The sequence below is a fragment of the Ammospiza nelsoni genome, chromosome 8 (assembly GCF_027579445.1).
Source record: "Ammospiza nelsoni isolate bAmmNel1 chromosome 8, bAmmNel1.pri, whole genome shotgun sequence".
Classification (NCBI taxonomy): domain Eukaryota; kingdom Metazoa; phylum Chordata; class Aves; order Passeriformes; family Passerellidae; genus Ammospiza; species Ammospiza nelsoni.
Window position 1 is genome coordinate 38096954 of NC_080640.1, and position 19918 is coordinate 38116871.

Genomic DNA, 19918 nt, shown 5'->3' on the forward strand with positions numbered 1-19918 from the left:
TATTCCAGGACCTGTTCTCAACAGACTTCAGGGGTTTTGCTTCCTGAGGGCAGAGAGCACATTTATGAGAAGTCCAAGGTGCAATATAACTCGCTTGAGTTTTGCCCCATCCCTGTTCTCACACAAGCTCAGAGCTGCAGAAACAGGACAGGACCCAAGCACTGCCAAACTGCCCTCCCACAAGAAGGCAGCTCCTGCAGTGCCATCACAAATGTAGGGAAAAGTCTGCAGGATCAGAGGAGGCTCTGGGAGCCCTGAGTCACTCCCTCACCGATATCTTCATGGAAAGCCTCAGATCCTACATCTGCAGCACTTGGATTATTTCTTCCTTAGAACTGTCTTCACAAAAATAACCACCAAACCAATCTTAAAGCCCCACCTCCCCTTTATATGCTGACAAAAGCATCTTGCATGTGCTCTTTAAGAAATACGGATCTCGCCTCAGCTTCCAGAGGCAAGCAGGAAAAATAATGCTTCCATACAAAGTTGCACAGAACAATAAAAACTTTCTGATCTGGTTACTCTGCAGCTTGCTTTGAGAAGCAGGTAGTGGGAAAAACCAGTATGTACATATTTTTCAGGGCAAAGACCACCTATAAAGTTAATTATCCATAAAGTAATCCCTTTGAAGCCATATGTATGGCTTCAAAATTTTTAATCCCAAGGTTTTAATAAAAGCTGTTTGTTATCAAGGCCTGCAAGGGGGAAATTCTACCTGTCTAACCTGGGTCTTGCCACTAAATTTAGGAATTCCATTGTATTAAAGCCGCTAATACTATTCTGCAAATAGCTCGTGATGTTCAACAGTAACAACAAACCAGTGTTTAAATGTCTATCCACGAAGGTTAGACCAAAATTCTAGGCTGGTGGCAGTCCTGGGAAAAAGGCCGAGTTCTGTCCAGTCCAAACTCCCGGGCGGAAAGAAACCACGCCATGGAAAGCCCAGGCATGGCACCTCCTGTTCGCTGCGCAGGGATGGCCCAGCTGGGGCACCGGGGGCTGCTCCGACCCTGCACACAACGAGGGACCCCGGGAAAGCAGGGAGAGCAACGCGCACAGCCCTGCCGAGCTGGGAAACACCATAGGTTTGGGGCCGGGATTCGGACAAATGCCAACTCTGGCCGCTGACCATCGGGTCACTCCTACACCACGCAGGCTCCTTTCCTAAAGCAGCACTGCTTTAGACGGGTGCTGACCCCCTAAAAAAGCCCCAGAACCGCGATGCAGAGCTCCAGGTGGGGCCAAGGTGTTATCCTGGAGCACAGGGGGCGATCCCTTACAGCAGCCGTGGTGCCGGTGAGCTGTCCGGGCAGACAAGGGCCGTGCCCAGGGCTCACCCTCATCCTCACCCCGACCCTCGCCCTCAGCTCCCAGGCCGCTCCGCGCCCCCCCGGCCCCGCTCAGGGGCAGCCCCGGCGGGCGGGTTCCCCCGGCCAGGTCCCGCACAGGCTCTGCAGCGGGGAGCTCGCCCTCGGGAAGGGGCACGATCTGGCCGATACCCGGAGGGAGAGCGAGCCCCGAGGGCTCCTCACGCGGCTGCCGAGGAGCAAACAGCGGAGCCGCCATTTACCGGGAGCCGCCGGCCGGGGAGTGCAGAGGAACTGCAGGGGCGGGCTGTGAGGGACACGGGCAGGGACGGGAAGGGAAGGGAAGGCAGGGCGCGGGGCCGGGCCGGCGGCGCCCCGCGGGCCCCCTCAGGCTCCCTCAGGCTCTCGGCGCCGCCATGGCGGGGCCGGCGCGGGGAGGGGGCGTGAGGCGGCACGAGCGCCACGTGACGCCGGCAGCGCCCCCGGTCACGTGCTCTGGTTTGTTGTTGCCGGTCACGTGGCGCGGTCACGTGCGGCGGCGCTGCCCGCGGCGGGCGGGGGGGGGCCGGGCGCGAGGGGGGCGGCGGCTGCGGCGGCGCCAAGATGGCGGACGGGGACGCTGCGCCGCTCCGCCCGCGCGGCCCCGCCGGCCCCGGCAGCGACAGCGCCGAGCCCGCGGCCAAGCGGCACCGCCGCGGATCGGGGAGCGCCGCGCCCGCTCCGCGCCCCGACCGCGCCGCGGGGCCGCCGCCCGCGCCCGCCGCCGCCGTGCCCGCGGAGCCGCCGGGGCAGGAGGCGGCCGCGGCGGCCGATGGCGGCCGGGCGGAGCGGGAGGAAGGCGGCCAGGCGGCGGCGGCGCGGAGCGGCGCGGACGGCGGGGCCGGGCTGCGGGGCCTGCCCCGGGCGGAGCCGCCTCCGCGGCGGGACCAGGGGGAGGGCGCGGAGGCGGCGCCCGGCGAAGACGCGGCGGAGGCGGCCCCGGGCTGCGGGCGGGCGCAGTGTTCGAACGGGGCGGCCGCGGTGCCGGCCCCGCATCCCGGTGAGGACCGACCCCTCCCTCCTCCCCTCCCCTCCTCCCCGCACGGGGCGCGGTGTCACGGCCGGGCGCGGGCAGCGCTGCGGGCCCGGCCCCGCGCACGGAGCGAACCCGGGGCCCTGCGGCTCCGCCGGCCGGGGCAGCGCCGGGCCCGGCCCGGTACGGCACGGCACGGCTTGTGCCGCACGGGGACAGCGGCTCGGCTGCAGCCCTGGAAGCGGTCACTCTGCCGTGCTGCTGGCAATAAGTTACTAAAATGAGAAACGATAAGCACGGTTTCCTTTTCATAATCTCTGCCGTGTTAGTTATCGTATTTTTGATCCTTAGAAACTTGCACACAGGCTCGGGAGCAGCAGCCTTGACTAGTTCTCTAAAGAACTCTAAGTGACAGCCTTGGTTAAGGTTCGAGTGCCGCAGAAAACTGAACTATAATATTTCTGACTTCTTTCAGATCATGTTTTAAGTGTAGTGGTGGGGAGCATCACTGTGAAAGTGCCTCACAGTATAAACTGCTCAGGTTTGAGTTGTGTTTTGTTGGAGTTGGTAATTTTGGCTTTTTTTTTGGAAGGATATATTAAAATATATCAGACACTGCATTCTGCCAGTACAGTCTTTGCATTTGATCCTGGAATGCAGTTAAAGATACTTTAACTCTTGAGTAAAACTCTGCAGAAGCTTTCTCTCAGTGCAAAAGCAGTCAGAAAGGAACAGGTACAGAATAAACCTGGAGCAGCCTCAGCATTGAAATCCTCCATTGGAGCAGCTCAGAGCAAAGCCAGTGATCTCTGACCAGTGTGAAGCCTTTTGCTCAGGCTTCGTGTTTTGCTGTGCCTGGCTTAGTTCTGGCCAGCATTACCCCCTCTGTCCTTTGAGGAATGCTCAGAGAGTGTTACAGTTTAAACTGTTACTTTATCCTGCTTGTATCTGCCTCTGTTTCCTAAATCCCAGGCTCTGTGTGTGAGGAGCCTTTCACAGTGTAAGCTTTGCTGCTTGGTACAGAAGCCATGAAGGTTTCTCCAGTTGCACTTTGCAGTTCCTCATGTGTGCTAATGCACTTTTTCCTTCTCCAAAATTCTCAGCATCTTCACTGACTTCTTGCATAATGAGATTGCACTGAAATGCTGTAAATAAATAGATTAATAATAGTAATGTCCATGAGCTCCTCAGAAAAACAGTACAGCAAGAACCAACAACAAATTTCTGTCACTGACCTCTTTCTTTTCTAATCAAAAATAAAGTATTTATGCCAACAAGAAGGACTTGGAGAAGAACACAAACTCTGAATAAAAAATGATGGTGTTTTGTGGTGTTCTTTATTTGAGAATCAAGTGGAGTGACAGCTAAAATAGTGCAGGGTGTTCTTCAGTTCTTCGGATAAGAGGCTGAGAACCATGTTAGTGATTCTTTGCTTTGCAGAGCACGACTGAAATTTGTTCTTTGTTCATATCTTAGATTTTCAACAACTGTGAATCTACAGGTGCTGAGGCTGTTTCTACTAAAGCCAGTAAAAAAGGTTGAGTAGTCTAAGTTCTAATAAGCTGCTCAGGTTGGAATGTAGATTTCCCTTCAGAGTGAGCTCAGTAACACAAGTGCCTGGTTGTGCCCTGGGCTGCTTCATGGAGGGCTGAGGTGGAGTTAGATTGAGGTTCTCTGGCTTGAGGCCACGGGCTCAGCTTGGCTGACTGGCACCAGACCCAGCTGCAGGGGCACATGGATGAGAGAAACTCAGTGAAGGTGGTTCAGGGCAGCATCTTCTGTGTCACAGCTGAAATTGCATAAATTGTGTATGTGGTCAGCAGATACAGCTGAGCTGCAAGGTAACACCCTCGCCAAATCCTGTGAATTTGTTGTAGCAAATGTGCATTTGTGGGTTTCTTTCAAAATGCTGTTGAAATGCTCTTAAAACCTAGTCAAAGATCTGTCTGCAATGGTGGCATGTTGTCATTTCACCCAGTTTTTCAACAAGCTGAATGCAGTGAGAATTGCAGGGGAAAGACATCTTTAATTATACTTTTAAAAGGTTTGGATTTTTCTATGGTGAAATATCCATAATGCCAACACTTCAGAGAATGAGCTTTCACCAAGGCCAGCCTGCAGTCCCCTGAAGCCCAGCACTGAGCTAGCAAACCCACCAACAGCTTGGAAGTATACCTATACATGTGAAGAAAAACAGACACTTTCTGTGCCTAAGTGACAAAACTGCCAATTGAGAGCGAGATCTTTGTTTTTGTGATCTGTTTGAAGCTACCCTGTGCCCCTGAGCTGGAGTGTAACCCCCTGCTCGTGCTGTCTTGCAGATAACTTCCTCCTCAGCGATGAAATCATTGCCAATGGCTTCCACTCCTGTGACAGTGATGAAGAGGACAGAGCCTCACACGCCAGCTCCAGTGACTGGACCCCAAGACCACGTATAGGTAAAAGCCTGGAGCAGGTTCTTGGATGCTCTTTGCCTTTGAGCAGCCACTTCATCCTCCCCAGTATTCCAGTTATTTTTCCTGTTGCAAAAATATTGGCAATTAGTGCTTCTGAACAGCTTAGAGGTATTGGCTGTGTTCTGTGTGTTATTTAAGGAGTTTCAAAATGAAACTTGCTGTGTTTTGGTTAAAATTGTCAATGTCTTATTTTGTTCTTGAATAGAAATCCTGCCACAATCCCTAGTAAAAGCATACACACAGGTTCACTAAATTAGACTAATTTATGGCATATTTCTATAGCCTGCCTACTTAGTATTCATTCTTTAGTTTCAGGAAGATGATCCATGTATGATTTTAGGACAGTGAGCCCTCATCTCAAGTGTTTTTGGAAAGATTGATTTAATGGCTTGAGGAGGTAATGTCTGAAATAATTCAGACATTGTGTTAGATGACCAAAAACCAACAAAAATCCATGGATTTCTGGGCTCTATGTATCTGTTTAGAGTGATGGTTTATAATACCACTGGAAAGTAAATGCATGTTTGTTGTTTGTTTGGTTTTGTTTGTTTTCAGCTTATTCCTGTAAATACCAAATGTTGGGAAAGTACAGATGGAGACACATTGTGAAAATCCTGTTGTACCTCTAAAAGAGTTTTAAGTTTGCTGCAAACTGAGATTTTTACTTGACTGACTTTCTCTGAAATCCTTCATGGGTTAACATAAAATAATGATAAATAAATAAAATGCCCAGCTTTCACTTCAGAGTTTAGACCAAAATACAGAGGGTTTGATGAATGGAGCATTAAATTGGATTCATGAAACTGTACTAGCAAGCCTTAATAAATGGAACAATAACTATGATCATCTGCAGTTTTAAATATCTGACTCTGTTTTAAATATCTGTATTCTTAATTTCCTTAGGTCCCTACACTTTTGTTCAGCAGCATCTCATGTTAGGTACAGACCCACGGACGATTCTGAAGGACCTGCTCCCAGAAACCATCCCCCCACCTGAACTGGATGACATGACTCTGTGGCAAATCGTGATAAACATCCTTTCAGAGCCACCAAAGAGGAAGAAGAGGAAAGACATTAACACCATTGATGATGCTGTGAAACTTCTGCAGGAGTGCAAGAAGATCATGGTGTTGACTGGAGCTGGGGTAGGCGCTGCTGCAATTTTGGTTGTTCAGTGCAGCATGCAGGGGTGGGAGCAAGTCCCTGTGCTGGGGGAGAGTCCAGCCCACTGCAGGGCCTGCAGCTTCCCTGGAGATTACACCCTCTCTCTTCTCAGGACAAAACATTCTTAGACATAGAAACTTGTAAACAGCTCTCCCATGCTAAACAGTTATAGAATGAGAGCACTTCACCTGTCCAGAACTTTTTCTGTCCCAGTCTTCAGACAAAGGGGATGGCTTTTGTAAACAAAATCCCAGTGCATCTCCTAAAATCCCAGATGGAGCTTGAGGGACTAGAATAGGATTAGAAAAGAGCTGGGGGGCAGAGGAGGAGGATGATCATAGGGACAGTTTGGTCAGATTTCTGCAGACTGAATGTTGCTTTCAGCACATGGTGCTCTGTGATGGGATAAAGTTGCTCACTGTTTGACTAAAGAACATTTCTGCACTGCTGCACATCTGCAGCTCTGTACCTGTGCACCAGATAATTCTTGCTTCTGTTGTTCACACACAGATGGTGTGACACGACTCAGAGCAGATGAGTAATTCCAATCAGCTTTTACAAGAGCACTGCTACTCTCAGTCCTGCTCTCTCCATATTGCATACACCTGTTTCTCCTCCTCTTCCCATGCTGTTTTGGGGTGGTCTGAGACAATAATTTCAGTCCTTATTGACTACTACAATGCTTTGATATTTAATATCTATCAATAAACAACTTTTATCAAAAGGGGTTTATTCTTCAGAAGAATATATTTTTTTTTAAAAGCAAGACTATTCTGTTACTGTGTTAGCTTGTAAAAAAATTCAAAATATCAACCACCATATCTAAGCCTGAGTTGGCAGATCAGTGAACAATTAATAATTAAATTTAATGCAATAATGCTCTAAATTTTTGTTCACATCTTACAAAACTTCCAGTGGTAAAAGCAAGTTCTGGTACCCCGTTACTGCCTGTGCAGACTGTACTAAAGGGATTTTTGTCCACTTGTCAAATTTTGTTTCTGTGCCATTTCTCCTGATTGTGATTTGGAAATTGTTATATTGGACCAAAGGAAAAAAAAAAAAGAAAGAAAAAAGAAAAGAAAAGTAAATACAGAGAACCCAGACTGGTTTTGTTCTTAATGTTTCTGAGCACTGGGCATACAGAAATGTGGTTTCCCAGAGTAACACTTTATGGTCCAATATGTAGTTTCACTTATTTCAGACTGCAAAAATCTATTTCAGGTGTCAGTGTCTTGTGGAATACCTGACTTCAGATCCAGAGATGGCATCTATGCACGCCTTGCTGTGGACTTCCCAGACCTTCCAGATCCCCAAGCAATGTTTGATATAGAATACTTCAGAAAGGACCCCAGGCCGTTTTTTAAGTTTGCAAAGGTATGGATTTCCAGCAGTTCTTGTCTTGGGCAGTAAAGGCAGGTGACAGCATTAAAATGCATAACTCAGATAAAAAATAGAAACTGCTCAGCAACATTCTCTCTTTGTAAAGCTTATTTTACTGTTCCTGTTGTGAGTTCATGATATAAACAATTATTTCAGATGGTTGAAAAGATCTCTGTGATATTAAACAGTATCAAAAGCAGTGATTATGTCTCTTAGCAAGAAGGAATTGTAGAAACTGTAGACATATGGAGAAACAAAAAAAACAAAACAAAAACAAAACCACGAACAAACAAAAACAAAAACCAACCAAACAAACAAAAAAAAAAAAAACCAAAAACCCAACCAAACCAAATTGCATTTAGTCTTCAATTTCCTTGGGACCAAAAAGAAATCAAACCCAAGACATAAGAATTTCTACAGGACCAGTAAGGACTTGTGAAAATCAGTCACCACTGGTTGTGCTCATCTTTTCTTCCATTTCTCACAATTCATACTACTGGTCTGTCCTGTTACAAAGATTGGAAAAGAAAACCAATGCATTCTTTTTCTGCTTGGCTTTCTCTGAAAGCCTCCTATCCAGATACTAACAAATTTTGATGTTCATTAGTATACTTGGTTCCTTTGGGTTTAATATTAGAAAACACCACCCCCACAAACAAAAACCCACCCCAAACCAAAAAACATCACAGCAAGCAAAAAAATCAACTTACTTGAAACCTGTCTACACACAGGTTTTACCAGAAAAGTCCAAATCCAATTTGGCTGATACTTTTTACTTTTCTGCCTTTTCACGCCTCCTTTTCTGTCCATCAGAATACATTTCTAGTAACAAATATTGAGTTCACTTGATACTTAACAAAGGAGAGAAAGCTTTCTATTTCATAATTGTCAAAACCAGAAAAGATCTGAACATTGCTTTTGTGCTGTGTGGAAGCCAAGCTTGCAGGGAGCAGTTCTGCAGCCAGGCTGAGGGGCTGGGCGGTGGGAGAGGAGCTGGATCCAGGGCACAGGGAGGGACAGGGGAGGGCTCTGGCATGGCTGGGACAGTGCCCAGCTCAGGTAAACTCTGCACCCACTTGCAGTGTCTAATGTGCTGCTGAATTCCCCAGGAAATCTACCCAGGACAGTTCCAGCCATCCCTCTGTCACAAGTTCATCGCCTTGATGGATAAAGAGGGAAAACTCCTTCGCAACTACACCCAGAACATAGACACACTGGAGCAGGTGGCAGGCATCCAGAGGATAATCCAGTGCCATGGTTAGTGCTGTAGTTTCACTTATTTTCCCTGTGGGAGTTCTTACTGGTGCATGTGACAGGGTAATCACCGTTGGAATTAACACTTCTTTCCTTGAATTCCTGTCTCTTGCCAATAAATATTCTGGTTTTTAAATGCTGAAGTTTTGTTTTAGACAGCTTGCATGTTTAAATCAGAAGTGTTTCAAGTAGAAATAACTCCTATTAGGAATTGAGCTTGATGGTGGGTCTGTGTATCAGTGAAGATCCACACCCTGTTGGCACAAGCTTAGACTGTAACTTCAAAAATGCATTTGGTGCTTCTTGATCTGTGTGACAGCACGGCATGGGAACCAGTCTTGCCAGAGGTCCCTCTCACTGCCCATCCCATCCCTCCTATGAAATGGGAGTCTGGGTGTTATCTGATTCTTTATTTAGGTTATATTCCACTGAAATCTGAAAATATCCTGACACTTCAGTGACTCCACCTCATGTATAAAACATTGAGGATTAATCACCAGTTCAGTTGAAGATCCTCTTGTTACACCTTCAGTGTCATACAGATTCTGTAATTATGAGGCCTAATTAAGTGGAATTGCTTTAATTGCTTGATATGCTTTCCATTTCCAAGGGCTTGCATATGTCAAGCTGAGAGTCCAAGGATTAATTTCCAAGAAAAGTATTCAGAAAATTAGTTCTTAAATACATGTTTGGATCATTTAGTAAACTTCAGACACATAAATCATCTAAAAGCAGCACTGTAAGGCCCATCCATGTAACTGCACCTTTGCCAGGGGCCAGACTCTCGTGGTTTCCATAGAGAGCTCAGCTCAGTGCAGATCTGTGGGGTTGGGCTCCCCAGGCACAGCAAGCACAGTGCTCTGAGCAGAGCCCAGGCAGCACACAGCAGCTCTGCCAGCCAGCTCCCAGCCCCAGGGCTGGTTCCCATCTGTGCTCAGTGTGTCACACGTTTTCTTTTGGCTGGCATTGCATCTGAGGCGTTTATCACAAACCCCTTACCTGGCTGGGTTTTTGCACATCACTGCTGTGCTCAAGCTCCCCATTTTTCCAGTTGCACACTGCAGGGATGGATCACAGACCATCTTTAGTGCATGTCCTGTATAAAGTGATTCTGAATGACACAGATGCTTTAAAAGCTTGTGCACTTGGAGATTTTGAGGCCTTTGGAAATTAGCAAAAGTTATTTTGAGCTCATCAAGCTTTATCTGACCTACAGCTGCTGCTCTTTTAACAAATGGTTGTTGCCTAATGATGGTAGCTGGAGAGAAACCAAACTCTTCTGTGGGGGCTCACACTGCTCTACTTATTCTACTTTTTCCTGTGGCTGGGGCAATGGCAAGTTAATCATGAGCAGCTAAAAAAGAACCTTGCAGTGATTTGGGGAGTTCTTATGTGAACCTTCAGCCCCATCTGTCACTGCAGACCTACAGTGCAGTTCCTGCTGTGAGAACGGTGGTGTCTGAGGTGCATTCTGCTGTATTTAAGATGGCTCTTGCATTCAACCCATGCATCTGGAATTAGATTGTATTCCTTGTCATTGCTGGAGCTGAGTGAGCAGAGGCCTGGGAATGGCTCATGCATGGGCACAAACTTGTGCTGGTGAGCAATAATTCACATCATGGAGTTGCAGAGAAGGGCAGCAGATGCCTCTGAGTTGGGGTTGTGAGCCTGACAGACTTCCCTAACGTGCTGTGTGAAGCTCTGAATTATTACAATCAGCTAATTAGAATGAGCCAATGACTGTCACGCCTGCCATAGTCCTTGGACCCCTCGCTCTGGGGAGCTGCAGTGCTCAGCAAGGTTTCAGAAGCTGTGCTGTTGGCAGGCCTGCAGTGATCAGCAGAGCTGAGCTGCCAGTTGCTCATAAATGATCCGCTCCAGGTTTTTCTGTGCTTTCACTCTCTTTGTCTTACCCAGATACAATACCCTGTAAGCATATTGTCTTTCCTAATGCATTTCCTCAGTAATTCTGTGCTCTGTGTGGAGCTCCTGTGCTGCTGAGGCTGTGCAGCACCACTGCTGTGTAATGAGAACTTTCTGCTCTCTGCTCCTTGTCTGTGCTTGCACAGCTCAGGGGAATGAGAGCACACAGAATCCTTTGTGTTGACATGCATGTGGTGTATGGCTACTCCTAAAACAAGATTTCTGCTGACTAACACCTAGAGCAACAACTTCTAGTATTACAAGGATCTGCTCTTAATTTTACATTACCTTTTTAATGCCTGATTTCTGTAGCACTGCAGCATAACAGCCTTTTTGTGAAAACAGCTTGGCCATAAGACCAGATCTGAATGACTGAAAATCCTGATGCTACCACTTGGGTTTTTCCCCTCAGGTTCCTTTGCAACAGCTTCCTGCCTGATCTGTAAATACAAAGTTGATTGTGAAGTTGTTCGAGGAGATATTTTCAATCAGGTAAAAAATCTACTTTAACTCACTGCAGCTTTCTAATAAGTAATTATCTCAAAAACACCTCACACCAAACCCTGAACCATCATACTGGGATTGCTTACAAGATCTGCTTTTAAAAGCCTCCATATCTCTGCATGTATTTCAAAGAAGTGCCTCTCTGTATTTTAGCATTTCCTCTGGTATTCAGAATTGTACTCAAATACTGTACTGCAAAAATTAGGTAATGGCAAAAATCAGAACAAAACCTTGAGTCCATTTTTAACAGCTCTTCTGATAAAAAGTAGAGGTTAAATGGTAAGCAGAAAGTTGGGTTTATACCTGGTTTGTGTTGATCTGAATTTAGAGTCACACTGAGAAAGCATTCTTAGCTTTTTATAACACTGGATGTTATTAAAAATGTGTTTCAAACAGCAGCTGATACATGGAGAAATTGCTAACCACAGAGCAGGCTAGAGCAAGGATCAGATGGGGTGTTGGTGTTCCTGGGACTCCTGAGCTATTCCATGTTCCAGACTCCCCATGTCTGGGTGACCTGGGACCAAGGCAGGAGTTGGTTCTGCTCTGTCTTTGACCTGGAGGGATCCTTTGTGCCTTTGCTCTTCTTCCCCTTCCTTTGAAGGAACAGATTCTGTGATCAAAAAGACCTTGTTTATGCAAATGAAAGGGGCTCTTTCTGCAGGCTCATTGGTTTTTTTGATAAATGCTTCTGAGTCCACAGTTGCAACTTTAGATGAGAAACATGGAAGGGATGTAAATCCTTCATTACATTTGAAATGGAATTCAGTGAAAGCCTTTCACAAGATGTTTGAGTTAAAGCTTTAAGAATTGTGAATCTCATAAGCCTGAAGCCTTGTAACACTGAATTACTGAATGTGAAATTTGGTTTACTCTGCTATTAAGAATAGTATTTTTAAGAACATCCTACAGATATTTTTTGCTCCTTTACCTCCAGAGCCAGCTGGCTGGAGTTAGATTTTCTCTTTCTAATATATAAATATCTGAGGGGAAAGTTCAAGACTCATTCTAGCCATCTGCTCCTTTTTGGGAATCCTTTAGGTGGTTTCCCTTGAATGTGGGATTATTGAGTGCTTTCTTGCTTGGGTGCAGGGTGAAGGTTTCCACCACACCAGTTCCTAGCTCTTGTGCCAAATTGCTTCTTCTCCCACAAGGCATCCATCCCAAAAGGCTTTTCTTTGTTCAAACACTTGAATTTTGGGAAAGATCATTTGACACTAGAGGAAGGCCTTCTACTTGTGATATTTTCTGATTTGGAGAGTATTGTCTTCTGTCCCACTGCAGGCATCCATTAAATTAATTCTTTCATTTAAACTTTCAGCATTCTGTATTATTTTTTCTGCAGCTGTCCTCTGTATAGTAGGGACTTGTTATGCATTTAAATGTCAATTTTCAGGTATTTTTCTATTCCAATAGGTAATGTACATATCTTTTCACCTTTATAGCTCTAATTTGTAGCTTGTGATGGTTCCTATATGATTGCAGCTCCTTGGATTTATTGTGAAGTCTTATATTTTAACTGAAAACAGCTGAAAAAATTTGCCCTATTAGAAGGAAATTGCTCCGTATTGTCTGTAGATCTATCACTCACCTTCTTGTTTTTCTTCTCTCTTAAAAAGTCCTTAAATAGGAAGGAATTGAAAGAGGTCCCAAAGATCAGAAAACTCCCTGGCTCAGGAAAAAAGGGAATCTACTTCTCCACAAATCTGACTAGTGGCCACTTTGGTTAGTGAAGCAGGATTCTCCTCTGTTTCTGAGGAATTAGAAAAGTTTAAAATGGAGACCAAGCAAGTTCTGGGCTCTGTTCTTGTGCTGGATGCTCTTGGCCAGCTGCCTGCCCCAGTGCCCTGTAGCTTTGTGGGTGCAACACCTGTAACCTTTTAGGGGAGGGACAGCAGGTAAAGCTCTACACAAGACTTGGATCAGGACAGGGTTTGTGTCAGATCCTCCACTGGAACCTGACAGTGAAATCTCAGTTTTTGTTCAGATTAGACTATGAAAAATCTCTTCCTGTCCGATGGGAGGTGTGCTCACTTGGTGTTGAGCACGACTGCTGGGCTTTGGTTTGTGTTACAGACCTGCCTGGCTTGTCCCTCTTTATTCCTGCTGTGGCTTTATTTCCCTGAGCGGTCTTCCACTCAGCAGTGAGAAGTGTAGCTGTCTGTGCATCCACAGAACAATGAAATGAGGAAATACCACTGAAACTTCCCTGTCTCTGCCAAAATAAGTGTCTGTGGCACATGTGGGTGTTTCAGAGGGCATTCCTGCAGGCACTAACAGGGCTGTGGCACATGTGGGTGTTTCAGAGGGCAGCCCTGCAGGCACTAACAGGGCTGTGGCTCATGTCAGTGTTTCAGAGGGCATTCCTGCAGGCACTAACAGGGCTGTGGCACATGTGGGTGTTTCAGAGGGCATTCCTGCAGGCACTAACAGGGCTGTGGCACATGTGGGTGTTTCAGAGGGCATTCCTGCAGGCCCTAACAGGGCTGTGGCACATGTCAGTGTTTCAGAGGGCAGCCCTGCAGGCACTAACAGGGCTGTGGCACATGTCAGTGTTTCAGAGGGCAGCCCTGCAGGCACTAACAGGGCTGTGGCACATGTCAGTGTTTCAGAGGGCAGCCCTGCAGGCACTAACAGGGCTGTGGCACATGTCAGTGTTTCAGAGGGCATTCCTGCAGGCACTAACAGGGCTGTGGCACATGTGGGTGTTTCAGAGGGCATTCCTGCAGGCACTAACAGGGCTGTGGCACATGTGGGTGTTTCAGAGGGCATTCCTGCAGGCACTAACAGGGCTGTGGCTCATGTCAGTGTTTCAGAGGGCATTCCTGCAGGCAGTAACAGGGCTGTGGCACATGTGGGTGTTTCAGAGGGCATTCCTGCAGGCACTAACAGGGCTGTGGCTCATGTCAGTGTTTCAGAGGGCATTCCTGCAGGCACTAACAGGGCTGTGGCACATGTGGGTGTTTCAGAGGGCATTCCTGCAGGCACTAACAGGGCTGTGGCACATGTCAGTGTTTCAGAGGGCATTCCTGCAGGCACTAACAGGGCTGTGGCACATGTGGGTGTTTCAGAGGGCATTCCTGCAGGCACTAACAGGACTGTGGCACATGTCAGTGTTTCAGAGGGCATTCCTGCAGGCAGTAACTGGCTCTGTGTGCAGGTGGTGCCCCGCTGTCCCCGCTGTCCCCCCGAGGAGCCCCTGGCCATCATGAAGCCGGACATTGTGTTCTTTGGGGAGAACCTGCCTGAGCAGTTCCACCGTGCCATGAAGTACGACAAAAATGAAGTGGATCTCCTCATTGTCATTGGGTCTTCACTCAAAGTAAGACCAGTAGCATTGATCCCAAGTAAGTGACTGTGTCTGGTAATATTTTCTTTACAAATTTTGGATCAAAAGTGGGATTCTCAGTTAACAAACTCCAAGCTCTTAAGAACATCTTTGGTTCAATTCAGTGAGCACCACAAAATTGTAAGACTAAAGCTGCTTGCCTATGTAAAGCTGAAATGCAAAATTGAGAAAGGAACAAATTCTAAATGCCTTTTCTACACTCTAGGTAAATCTCAAGGTAATTAAATTATTATCTGAAAAACTGCTCTCTCAAACCTGAATGGCTCAGTTCTTAGATTCATTTTTCTCCATGCTTGTGAAATGCTTTAGAAAGGCTTGAAGGCTTTAGAAAGGAAGCATCTCAAAAGCAGTAATTCCTCATGTGCACTTAAGTACATAAAGTAAATGCACAAAATCAACATAATTTGAAGCTATTATAGTACTAATTTTAATCTTTAATATTACTGTAGCCAGTATTTCTGTGCATATGTTTCTCAGTGATTGACAAATGCTTTTAACTGGAAAAAATGCGGCGGGGAAATCCATCTAAGCAGGCTACAGTAGGCACAGCACCTCAAACTGCCATTGTTAAATTTGGGACTGGCTTGCCTTCTTCCTGACCTGGCTGGTTTTGTCTTGTTTCAAGTGAAGGCATGAAGAGAAGCCTGAGCTTCCTCAGCAGGTCTCTGCAGGAAGTAAAACCCAAGTGACCACCTTTGAATTCTCTTTTCCACCTGCAGGTTCCATCCCCCATGAAGTGCCTCAGATCTTAATCAATAGGGAACCTTTGCCTCATCTTCACTTTGACGTGGAGCTTCTCGGAGACTGTGATGTTATCATTAACGAATTGTGTCAGAGGTTGGGCAGTGAATACACAAAACTTTGCTGCAGCTCGGTGAAACTTTCGGAAATCACAGAGAAGCCCCCGCGGCCGCACAAGGAGCTGGAAGCGCTCTCGGCTGAGCTCCCTCCAACCCCTCTGAACATTTCAGAAGGCTCCAGCTCACCAGGGAGGATGAGCCCACCCAGTCCTGCCGTGGTGTCACAGCACCCCCCCGAATGTAAGCTAGAAAACTGTGAGCCTGCCTCTGAAACGAAAGGGACCTGCTCAGAGGAGACGCTTCAGGACACACAGGTGTCATCAGAAAACCCTGAAAATCCTGCTGGTGGGCTAATGAACTCTGAAACAATGAAGGAAAATGGATCCAATGATGGAGAAAATAAAGAAAAGAGTGAAATATTGAAGAAGTGTTGGGTAAACAGATCTGCAAAAGAACAGATTAGCAAAAGGCTGGATGGTAAGTGTTAATGCCTTTCAGTATTTTGCTTCCTTTTGGCTGATACATTTATGCTAGACTTACTTTAAAGTGGTAAATAAGTTACTCTTGAGACAATCAGTGGGTTTTGGTGGCTATTTTTGTTCAGACAAGTGTCTACATAACTCTCATTGAACCATTTATTTCTTTTGGAGAAGCCAGTAGGAAATATTGTTTGTATTTCATAATAGGTTTAAAAATCAGTGATTACATCTTCACCTAAAAGATCAAAATTTAGGAGGCTGAAGGTAGGTATCAAAAAATAAATCCCTTCGTAACATTTTCAAATGTATTTTCAGAAAAGTTAGTTTGATCCTGAGGTGTTCAGAAGCTGGTCACAAGTAGAGCATGATTTGGTATTGCAGTAGAGCTGGAAGACAAAGTAATGACAGGACTTAAAAATCTCACAGCTGGAGCGAGGCACGTTTTTAAGGAATGTTTAGGCTTTCCAAGGAAGCCCTCCAGTGTGCAGTCCTGTAACTGATGTAAGGAGTCAGGAATTAAAGTGCAATTTTCTAGAGGAAAGGCTGGGTTTAGACTTTGTCTGATGCTCCATGCAGGGGCTCCTGTTCTGTCATAGGTGGAGGAAGTCTAGCTGGGAACGTGTTCCCATAAAACAGCTGCTGAACAATCAGTGTAAATTCTCTTTGGTGTCAGAGGGAGGGGAGGAGGAACACTGAATTTCCAGTGAAGCATTTCTTCTGTCCTTTGTAAAAAATACACATGCACGGCATAAATGCATTTTCATGTCATCTGATTTGTCAGCCAAGAGCCGCTGTTGGAAACAGATCTATTTTAACCACAAGCTTTTGTACCCCGCGCGTCCCTGAGTGTTGCCACTGTGTTGCAGGCTCCCAGTATCTGTTCCTGCCCCCCAACCGCTACATCTTCCACGGCGCCGAGGTGTACTCGGACTCCGAGGACGACATCGTCTCCTCCAGCTCCTGCGGCAGCAGCAGCGACAGCGGCTCCTGCCGCAGCCAGAGCCTGGACGTGGAGGACGAGAGCGAGATGGAGGAGTTCTACAACGGCGTCGAGGACGAGGACGCTCCCGAGCGCGAAGAGGAGCCGGGGTTCGGGGAGGATGGAGCCGAGCAGGAGGAGCTGGCGGCTGAGGAATCGGCGGAGGCCGCGGGGAGGGAACATCCCAGCAACGCGCCGTGAAGCGATCGCTGATGGTTACAGGAACTTCCCACCAGCAATAGGAGCTTTGGCATGTCAGAATGAATGTTTACGTCTGAATTTAGAGCAACAAAACCATAAGGATGTAGTGTTTATAAATAACTAAAACAGATTTTCATGCTTAGTTTTTTACCTTTTTCAATAAAAATCTATTACTGCGCACTCAACACTAACTCATCTTTTTTTTAAGGTACTAGGATTATCTAAACAACTGTCACTATGTTCACTTTTAATTTCATCTGTCTGATCAGGCATCCATGTATATAATACATATTTTTGCTTAATAAATTTCAGCTTATATTATTTTTAAACAGTTTTGAAAAAGCCATCGGAATGTTAAACTAATATAAAGGGAACAGCTAATTTAGACCAAAGAATGGTATTTTCACACCTCTTGCTTTGTAACACTTTGGTTTATTTAAAATCTTCTCACGCTTCTGCTAAACCTTTCATTCACGCCTAGTCTGTCATTAAACACTGGCATTTTCTAAGACCTACTGTGGCAGCTAATTTTTTTTTGCTTTAACAGTTCCTTTGTATGTTTGAGACAAACCTAATTGCAAGCAGATAGCGAGATGGAAACAAGACAGCAGCACTTGAGGAATCCAATGGTTTTTAGCTTGATCAAGAAGTGCTGTGAAAATGCTGAGGTTGCTGAGTGTTTGACTTCCTGTGGACATGAAGCGTTGTTGACATTGGCTCCCTAGCAGTGAGAATCCAGCATTTAAACAGAAAGGATCCCCCCAGTCAGAGGCTGCCACGCTGGATGCAGCAGTCACCTCTAGAGCAGCTTGCTTTACAAACAGCATTTGAGGAATTGCCAAGGCTCCAGTGCGGAACAGAGCTGGGAAGAGCGTTCCTCCCAGCGTGAGAAGGCGCAGAAATGAAGCTGTTCCTCTGTGCTCACGGATGCACCAAGCCCAGGAGAGACTCCACGAGGATGAAGCCCTGCTGGCCTGAGCTCCTGGCTGAGCTGGGAACCCTCCAGCTGCCAGCCCCACCCTGGCAGCACAGCAAAGCGGCCGCTCCCACCCTGCTCTCTCACGTGCGAGGCTGCCTTAAAACTGGATGGTGCAGATGCTCAAGTGCAGATTGTTTCCAAGCCTTTAGAACTATTTTGTACAATTGCACAGTGCAGTAGTCAGTGAAACAGCATTTTTCTATAAACCACTTTTTCAACATTGGCCCAAATGATGAACTCAACGATGTAGATTATTCATATACTTTGCTTTAATATTTATTACATTTTGGAAGATGTATAGTAGCTGTTCTTTGAACATAAACCAACAGTTAATAAATATTTAAGAACAGCCTCCTGTATTCATGGGGAAATGTTGGCATGTTGTCTCATTGTCCAAATTTAACACGGCTCTTATTTGGCTACATAAAGAATGCAATATGTTTAGTTTTCACTTGCATGTCACAATGTATTAGTTTGTGCTATAGGAGATATTTTAAATTGAAATACTTTGTTTTAAATTATTTTTACAGTGAGGATTGGTTTCTGCTCTTTTATATTGTATATAGTGTCTTTTATGTAATCTACTGGCATATGTTTTGTAGAAGACTGTTTAAAATGACTGGCTATCTTCCTGCAACTTTTGAAATACAAAACCAGTGTTTTATACTCGTACACTCTCTGTTCTAAAGTCTATTAAAATTGTCATTTGATTTCTGGTTTCTATTAATTTCTAGCTATACCTTACAAACTTACCAAAGATGCCCTATAAAGTCGAGGTATACCCTGGCTAATGAAGGCATCACATTTGGAATGGCTTTTTTCCACCTGCCCTGGATTGTTCTGGGTTTGTCCCGTGGCTCCCTGGGGGCTGCAGCTGTGCTGAGCACACCCCAGAGCCCTTCCAGTGGCCCTCAGGGCCCAGCTTAATCAGCTCCCCACTGTGGAACACCTCACTGTGTGGAGGCTTCCACTGCACTTCTAAACAGAAATTGATTTGTATTGGAAGAAAAAAACCCAGAGGTGATAAAACTCACATACTTGAGGCACAAAGTATTAACAACAGTTAGACTCAGCACACAAGATGTTTTTCTATCAATTACTACTCTGAATGACTTGAAAACATTTTTCCTCTTGAATAGAACAGCTGCACCTTTTTCTGCACTTAGATGAAGAAGTTCTGCATTTTGTTCTTTCTTGTGTCTTTGATAATATTATTTGAACAGAAGAGGAACCCCAAACTATCTCTCACTCCTCCATTTCACACCCTGCCCTCTCCCCAGAGCACGGTGCTGTCTTCCAAGAGTATTTAACATGGTGATGAGCCCAGTGGTGGGCATGAGGAAACATTTGCTGTCACAGCTTTGTGTTATTCCTTGCACGAAAGCATGGCAGAGCATGTCCAGGTCCAGCTGTAATTTGTACCATCTCAGAAGAGGAGATCACTTATTTTTCCTGATAATTTACACAACTACCCTATGAGAGCATCTTAGCCCTTGTTATTCATATTGAATAGATGCCCTGAAAAAAAAGCAAAGTACAAGCATTTGTTTGCCATTCCCCAGCCACCTTCCAGCCTATTCAGGTACATTAGACAATAATGACCTTGCAAAAGTATTTAAAGAAGCACATATTTAAACATTTTCTCATAATTTCTTCTTAAAGGCTATGTATTTTATTTGGATCTGGCTTGAATTCAGTACATTTTTAATTAGTGTTTCTGATTATGGAAAATATGTAATATTTTAAAATGCCTAACAACAAAGGGACAGACAACATCCATTTAGGAGGGGCTACAGGAGCACAACATTCTAGTGAAACCAGCATCCAGAATCAAACTGGAAAAAAGTGAGAATAGAAGACCCAGGGGAGTTTTTCAAGCTCAGTAATCTGTGCTTAAATACTGAACCAGAACAGCCAAACTGAAAAGCAGCTGCATTTCTTTGCATAATACACTTATCTACAAAGTGACTGGAGAATAAAACCCAGTGCAAAAGGCTGGATTCAGGCTAAAACAACTGGCCACGTCTAGGTGACAATGGTGCACCGAGCTAGCTGTAAATCCTTGAGGAGCCATGGAGTTGTACCCTGGGTTACTCTCTGCTGGGCAGTTCCAAGAATACACAGACTAGGA

The 19918-nt window shown here is 45.8% G+C and overlaps 1 protein-coding gene across 4 annotated transcripts; it reads left to right on the top strand.

Moving 5' to 3' along the window:
- The first annotated feature begins 1910 nt into the window (after positions 1-1910).
- On the top strand, positions 1911-18497 carry SIRT1 (sirtuin 1). 4 transcript variants are annotated; one of them, XM_059476781.1, is made up of 9 exons: positions 1911-2346; positions 4641-4757; positions 5679-5920; positions 7161-7313; positions 8429-8576; positions 10909-10988; positions 14161-14347; positions 15069-15626; positions 16495-18497. In XM_059476781.1, exons 1-9 carry the CDS (start codon positions 1911-1913, stop codon positions 16806-16808), a joined length of 2235 nt encoding a protein of 744 aa, XP_059332764.1. In that variant the 3' UTR covers positions 16809-18497. The 4 variants fall into 4 exon arrangements, with proteins under 4 accessions (XP_059332764.1, XP_059332766.1, XP_059332767.1 ...); XM_059476783.1 differs by lacking the exon at positions 1911-2346 and adding an exon at positions 3822-4160 and having other exon boundaries at positions 4641-4883; positions 16476-18497; XM_059476784.1 differs by lacking the exon at positions 1911-2346 and adding an exon at positions 3829-4160.
- Positions 18498-19918: the final 1421 nt, after the last annotated feature.

Bases quoted from the DNA above. Each gene is read 5' to 3' on its own strand.
- SIRT1 (XM_059476781.1), top strand. From the start codon at position 1,911: ATGGCGGACGGGGACGCTGCGCCGCTCCGCCCGCGCGGCCCCGCCGGC. The intron at 5,921-7,160 runs GTAGGCGCTGCT...AATCTATTTCAG, and splicing joins TGGTGTTGACTGGAGCTGGG to GTGTCAGTGTCTTGTGGAAT. The intron at 14,348-15,068 runs GTAAGTGACTGT...TTCCACCTGCAG, and splicing joins ACCAGTAGCATTGATCCCAA to GTTCCATCCCCCATGAAGTG.